General features: G+C 41.1%; 1 protein-coding gene across 1 annotated transcript; it reads left to right on the forward strand.

Annotated features, from left to right (window-relative positions):
* Window positions 1–5: 5 nt before the first annotated feature.
* On the forward strand, window positions 6–7120 carry prdx6 (peroxiredoxin 6). Its single transcript, XM_012839628.2, has 6 exons — window positions 6–72; window positions 417–531; window positions 3997–4153; window positions 5750–5896; window positions 6226–6372; window positions 6779–7120. The coding sequence occupies exons 1-6, from the start codon at window positions 21–23 to the stop codon at window positions 6902–6904; spliced, it is 744 nt and encodes a 247-aa protein (XP_012695082.2). The 5' UTR covers window positions 6–20; the 3' UTR covers window positions 6905–7120.
* The last annotated feature ends 200 nt before the right edge of the window (window positions 7121–7320 follow it).

The following is a 7320-nucleotide window of genomic DNA, read 5'->3' on the forward strand; positions in this document are numbered from 1 at the left end:
AGTCAGTCACGTGACCAGAAATGAAGCAAACTGATGGCAACAAATTAAATGCCGAATCGCTAAAGAGGAAATGTATGTGATACACAGTTTCTGGCATAATGTGAAGCTACAACATGCTGCTAAAAGGGAAAATCTCAAATGTCAGGGCATAGTTCTGTAACGCCGTCCTTTTAAAGAATAAAACGTTTGGGATAGAGAGATGTCAATTAAATAATTCGATAGCAATATACAGCAATCTTTGGTTGAAACCCTAAACGTATTAACCTAAGTCCTGTAACTGTTGGACATTTGATGAGGTCAGTTGTAGATGCACTGCAAAGACCATCAGGCCAAACTGAGACGGTTCACCCCTCCCCCGTTTGCTACATCCTCCGATTAAGCTAGGCTAACCAAACTTAAACTGCCTCTTCTCACAGTGGAAGAGACTGTGACCGCAGCCATGCCAGGTATCTTGCTGGGAGACGTGTTTCCAAATTTCGAGGCTGATACAACAATCGGCAAAATAAAGTTTCACGACTTTTTGGGAGACTCGTAAGTAGCCACATATGTATTATGGCCATATCATGTCTCCGAACAACGTTGCCGTGTACATGAAATAGACCGATTGCAAAGTTATATTTGTGTTTATTAACAAACTGAAACATCAGGTGTAATTTTCAACTCTATTGTTGAGCTCATAGGTGTGCCTGTTGATTGTGACGCCGTGTGATGGGTAGAGGTTGAAAGTCAGATATTTTGTCATGCATTTGTATAAAAGTAAAGCATATCTATTTATTATAAAGTGTGTCGCGCTGCCCCTGTAGACCACAGCAGGACTGTTTCTAACTTAACCAACACCAAGCTGCTATCTTCATTGTCATGTGTTACACATGGACTCACCTAGACCCCGTGCACATTCCTATTTAGTACCCTTTAAGCAGCAGAAAACATTTGAAGCAAGTGTATTGCCTCGCCATGTGTTTGTGTTACACTGGGGAGTTTTGGATAAGTGCATCTGCCGTTCATTTGTCAAGTTAGTGGCATGGACTGTTTGTAGAAAAGAAGTTGCAGATGCTGACCTCGGTGAAATTGGTTTGAAGTTTGATATTCGATGGATATTCAATTTGAATTTTCCGTATGCCTACATTCGGACACGACAAAGCACTCAAGCTTAATTCCATGGCCGATGTCTATATAATAACTATAATAAGACACGGGGCCGTTTCATATTCAGAAATGGATAAGTAGCCTATACTGTAGGATATGTCAAATATTGCATATTTTTTTTAACTGATGCGCAGCAAGAATATCGGTATAATATGTATGCATGACCACAAGGAACCCTATATTTTGAATGAATCAAGTAGATCTAGGCTACTACATAAATAAAAACCTTTGTGAACACTGTGACTCAGTGAGGTGTCAGCTCAAAAATGCATGTGACCCATTTACAATGAATAGGCTATTAGCTGTATCCACACAATCATTGTGAAGTCAACTGACAAAAGATTCGCAGAGATATGAACTTGCTTCCTGTTTGGTATATTTGCCACTGAATCCAATTGCCTGTAACAGACAGTTTCAGAATTTTAAAATCCATCTGATTACTTCAGGCACAGATATTTTCCTTGACACTAGTTGTTGGCTACAATTATTATACATACACGTATGTGGAGCTACTACAGCCATTAGAATTAGAGGGCCAAAAACAGTTTCCAAAAAGGTTCTTTCTTCTGCATATGCGTTGTGGGAAGTCCGTGACTTCGTTTTGGAATTACGTTTTTAGTGAATATCTTTACTGGCATATCAAAAGCGAACACCAGTGAAGTATGTAACTTGCAAACGGTCCCTTACGCAGATCGTAGCCACGGAAGTAACTGAGACTAGTGAAAGGGTCGTGGAGCTGTTTTCGGATAAAAGTCGATAGCGACAACATATAATGTGTTTGGTTTTTTTGACACATCATATGGTGGTGTAGGGCTATTTTCCATAAGATCAATCATGTAATTACGATGGAGTGCTTTGTTGTGTATGAATGTATCGAATATCAAACCAAATGTACCGCGGTCCATTATTGAATGGCGCATGCAACGTGCATATTCCAGGAATTTTCCACCCCACTCAGATCAATAGATCGTTACATTTCCTGGACAGCAACGTAAATTTCTGTTTGGTTTGACTGATTATATTCCGAAGTAGGTTCTGTATGACATTTTACCAACAGGTGTGGAACCTTCACCCCGAGGCAGGTGGGAAACTCTGCACTGGTATTTTGACGTTGCAGAATTTCAGTAGCTGCACTGTCCTGTGCTCTGTTCTGAGAGGCCACACACTATATCATATGCTGTGTTCTCAGTCAAGGTGATGCTCTCAACGAATAACCTTTGCTCCGTCTTGGATGCCACTCTTTTATTTGATTACATGGACTGAATTTGAAATAGGATTTACTCTCCAGGTGGAGTCATGAAGTAAAAAAAAAAAAAACGAAACTAACTTGAATGCCACACGAGGCTTTGCAGACAAAGACTGAATTGTTCTCAGCTGGGATTGAGGCGCGTTCTCTCTGGGCCTTGGCAGTCATTCTGCAGTTACCAATGTAGTATCAGTGGGGGCGGGACTTTATGTAACATGCGAGAATGAGAACTAGATGCACAAGTCCATGGTTTCAGGTTATCAAAGTGCCAAACCTGGTCAATAAATAACCACCTCTTATAAAACTCCATTTTTTTTGTTATATGGTTACAAAACTATGATGAAGGGTTATCTCTGCTATTCAGGGGATCAGAAATTGAAGACAAAATTAGCTAAAAATAGTTCTTGTAAGGTAAATTATGTCTTCTAGACAAAGTTCGTGAGGAGCCCATAGGGGTGATTGACAGACGGCATAGCAAAGTATCCCACCTGCTCCTTTTTACTTGTAGCTCCAGGCTCACATTTGTTGCTCACACGTTATCTCTGCAATAGGCACCTCAGGACTGCAGCCAACTGCCAAGCATGCTTATAATCAGTGCTCTAAATCAAGCATTCCAATGGGCGAACTAGTGAACTTTACTTTATCACAACTGGGCAACGATCCCTCTTGCTTTGAGATGCTTGTCTCAGAGCTGTAAAATTCTGTCGTGTCCCTGTTGAATTCATTATGAGTTGTTCATAGACATTGAGTAAACACACATTGTTCACACTCATCACAAATAATTCACTTTTGCAATTGACATGTTATTTCCATGCACTATTAAATTGATGTTATGGTTGAAGAGGTTTTCATGGATATGGGAAGTTTGTTTTGTTGTCTCGCCAAGGGAGTAGTCCTTCAGGCGTCCGGGGAGTTGCAGTCCCCTTCCTTCTCCCACACAAACTTCTTACAGCAACACTGCATGACTCGTGGTCACATGTTTGACACTCCTCTCGTAATTACACTGCTGTGCATTTAGACAACACTCTAAAGTGTCATGTTGCGCTGATCTGTCTGAGGTCAAAGGTCACAAAAGACTGCATTCAATTGAAAACGATAGACATTTCTGTGTCAGATTTTTCTGTGTGCTCTGTGGAATTCCATGCTGTATCTTAGACCCCTGAGTTATCGCAGGGTTTCCTGTGATTTGAACTGCAAAAGGAATCATGCTACTTGCACAAGAATGTTTAGGATCAAATTTATCACCGTGTAAACATGGAACACATCTGGCTAAAAGTTTGTTCCTGTGTTGATTTACTCACGGAGCCATGGGAAAACTGGAGCCATGGAAGCATGATTTGTCCTGGTGCAGCACTGGGGCAGTTATATAATAGTTTTTTTGTAACTCGGTCTACCTTCCCCCAAAATGCTTAGAATTCAGCTGTTGGGTTATTTATTACTGTTCTGTCTGCGCCAGATTTTGGACACCTGCTCTGCGGGCCTCTAGAGATTTTGTAAGAATGTCCCAGGCTGTTAACTCATTTTCTCCCCCCTTGTCTCTTTCTGCTTTCCTTGGCTTGGTGTAACTCATCTCGTTTCCTCCCCTCTTCCCCTTCCATCCTCAGATGGGGCGTTCTTTTCTCCCATCCTCGTGACTTCACGCCGGTGTGCACCACAGAACTGGCCTGTGCAGCCAAAGTCAGTGATCAGTTTGTCAAGCGCAATGTGAAGATGATCGCTCTGTCCATTGACAGTGTGGAGGACCATCTCAGCTGGAGCAAGGTTGGTCTAATTCACCAAGCCCCATAGAGTTCTTTCACCAAGCCCCATAGAGTTCTTTCACCAAGCCCCAAAGAGTTCTTTCTACATTTCCTCAGTGTACTCTTCCCCAGACATAACCCCCAGTTAATACTTTGGTGTTAACCAAAAGGCACAAAAATCACAAACCACATTGTTTGGTCTAAGGCTCATAACGAAATGCACTATCTAGAACTCGTAGCACACCCTTTTTCATGGCAAAATCAGTTTTAAGATATACCTGTTAGTCAGTTAAATATTTGAAGGTTTTGAAACCACAGCAGTTGAATTTAATTGTTACATCTAGAAACGTTTTAGTGTTGGTGTTTCTGAATCTCCACATTGACATAAAACATATGGATACTTTATGCGTCTCTGTTAGATACATTTATATAAAGACGTTAATATTAATGAGACAGAGACCAGCAATCAGAATTTCAGCGCTTTTATCTTTTTTTGTAAAAGAGGGAGAGTGTCACAACCAAATATCATGAACAAACTCCAAAGATGAGCTGGGCGCAGCCAGTGTATATAGTTCCTCAAAACATGTTTCATAAGCAGGCACGGGACATCATTCTGAGACAAGACGTTGACCCTCATCTGACCCTTGTCTGATCAGTAGGTGTCTGACAGCAAAAACAAGATGTATCACTTCAGCAAAGTGTCACAATCATTCATATTGCAAGAGTTGGTTCCTTAATTCAGTACATGTAAGCATTCAGATTAAAAATAGAATAACAATGTATTACATTTCTCTATCAGTCTCCTGTTCAGTTTTTCTCCTACACCTCATTTGTAACCACCAGAAGTACTGAATCTCTACATGGCCTATCAATAGTTAATAGGTCTAAACTACTTACACAGATGGCTGTGTTTCATTGTTCAGGGTAGAGGAGGTCGGCAGGCCAGTAAAGGGGTGGCTACATCTAGAAACAGAGGCTAAAGCTGATTGGGTATTTCCTCGGGTTGCCAGGTTACAGCAGCACCGCCTCTCGTTCTCTCCAAACCTCACGATGGTCAGAATGGGGAGTAAGCTTCATCGGCTGGCCTGGTTCTGAATGTTACACTGGGATCTTTCTGATTGGACCAGAGAGCACCGCCCATCCCTAAGGCTAACATTTTTACCATAAGTCTTTTGGCAGATGGCTCTTCATCCTGACAATTCACTGTAAAGTGGAATGCATATGTCTGAGACAAAACAACAAACTGAATAATTGTCTTTTACATTGAGTGTTGTTTTTCACAGCCATCCCCTACTCAAATGCACTCACTAACACGCAGCTAAAGTTCTTCCCCAACAGTAGAATGTTCTGTAGAATGACCAGGTGCTGAGACGGCTTTCAATGGATCGTTACCAAATGCAGATGTTGATGGATGTTTAAAACAACTTTACTATTACATTACAGGCCTTACTGAATAAGATGTCTCCCCTTCAACAGTGAAAGTGACTGTGTATAGTTAACTTTTTGGGTTATTGATTCATTGAATGTTGGCACAATTGTCAAGGCCAATTCCTCTCTCTCTATTGCTCTCTTTTTTTTTTCCCTCTCTCCCCTTAACCCTTCTCTCTCTACTCCATAGGATGTGATGGCCTTCAACCCTGAAAAGGCTGGCTCTCCCATGCCATTCCCCATCATTGCGGATCATAACAGAAAGCTGTCAGTGCAGCTGGGGATGCTGGACCCTGATGAGCTGGACAAAGATGGCATGCCCCTGACTGCTCGTTGCGTAAGTGACCGAGAAATGACATACCTATCATACGTTTACCTCAGGTGACATATTTTACTGAAGACGTTTACCTCAGGTGACATATTTTGCTGAAGACATTTACCTCAGGTGACATATTTTGAAATTCTGCACAACTAAAAACGTGTTGAAATCACTCCTTACCAAACAATGGAAGTGGGTAATGGTTTTGTATTGCTGAGAGAGTTTGCTGGACCTTGTGTAATCTGCTAGCATTTGAAGCATTGATGTTAACATGTGTAGATCGATATTTATATGGATGTAATGGTAAATCATTTGGTCATTTTTATGTTGTTTACGTGATATTTTAGGTCTTTGTGATCGGCCCAGACAAGAAACTGAAGCTGTCTATCCTTTACCCTGCAACAACGGGTCGTAATTTTGATGAGCTGCTGAGGGTCATCGACTCCCTGCAGTTAACCGCCCAGAAGAAAGTTGCCACACCAGTGGACTGGAAGGTAAGCTCTACTATCCAACCAAACTCATAAAATCAAGGTACAAATTCTTCATATAACTTCACAAGCTTTTTCTTTAAATTAGTAATTTTTGCATCAGTGCCAGGATATCTTGCCTAGATTCTTCTGATCCTGGTAATGGCATAATGGGAACAGATTAGAGTTAAAATAAGATCACAGATGCACATAGAGGCCACATGCTGTGTACACGCTTATAAGTGACACATATAATCTTCTGTAAGAACCCTTTCTTGTCTTGTCACAATGTGTATACCCCCAGTCTTCAATAAAGTACTATTGCACAGCATTAGGTTTGGAATCCCCTCATCAAGCAAATGTTTTAGAAGTCTGGTAATGACAATCTACTACAGTATCACACCAATCTCCTTTTGATTCTTCTGTCTATCAGGTTGGCGATAAGGTCATGGTCATCCCCTCCCTTTCTGATGAGGAGGCAAACAAACTCTTCCCCGCTGGCTTCACCACTAAAGAAGTGCCTTCTGGGAAAAAATACCTGCGTTACACACAGCCATGAAGAAGGCTTGCTAGAAAGATTTAACTTAGAAGATCTGTTTGTTTACACATTTTCACCAGTGATGGCGAAGCAACATATCTTCTTCTAACCAAGCAGCATCACATATACAATAAAACACTGCCTTTGACATGTCGGAACAATTAAACATAGTGCAAGAATATTCATGGTGCCTTACTGTGCTGTAAACTAAATAAAGATCTTTTCTTACTGTAGATATATCTGTCTCAATGTACTGGTGCTTCCTTTGAGCTTGGGAAAATGTGATTGTCTTTGTTTCAAGTACGCTGTTCATCAACCACTGACAAAGTGTCTGACTGTCGGTCAGAAGGCATTTGACTGAATTGCTCCAGTATAAACAGGTTTGGAGATGGATGTAATCTTTTGTTGTTGATGATAAGTAACTCATATTATGGCTT

The sequence above is a fragment of the Clupea harengus genome, chromosome 10, assembly GCF_900700415.2.
Source record: "Clupea harengus chromosome 10, Ch_v2.0.2, whole genome shotgun sequence".
NCBI classification, from domain to species: domain Eukaryota; kingdom Metazoa; phylum Chordata; class Actinopteri; order Clupeiformes; family Clupeidae; genus Clupea; species Clupea harengus.

Bases quoted from the DNA above. Each gene is read 5' to 3' on its own strand.
- prdx6 (XM_012839628.2), top strand. From the start codon at position 21: ATGAAGCAAACTGATGGCAACAAATTAAATGCCGAATCGCTAAAGAGG. The intron at 532-3,996 runs GTAAGTAGCCAC...TTCCATCCTCAG, and splicing joins CACGACTTTTTGGGAGACTC to ATGGGGCGTTCTTTTCTCCC. The intron at 6,373-6,778 runs GTAAGCTCTACT...TCTGTCTATCAG, and splicing joins CCACACCAGTGGACTGGAAG to GTTGGCGATAAGGTCATGGT.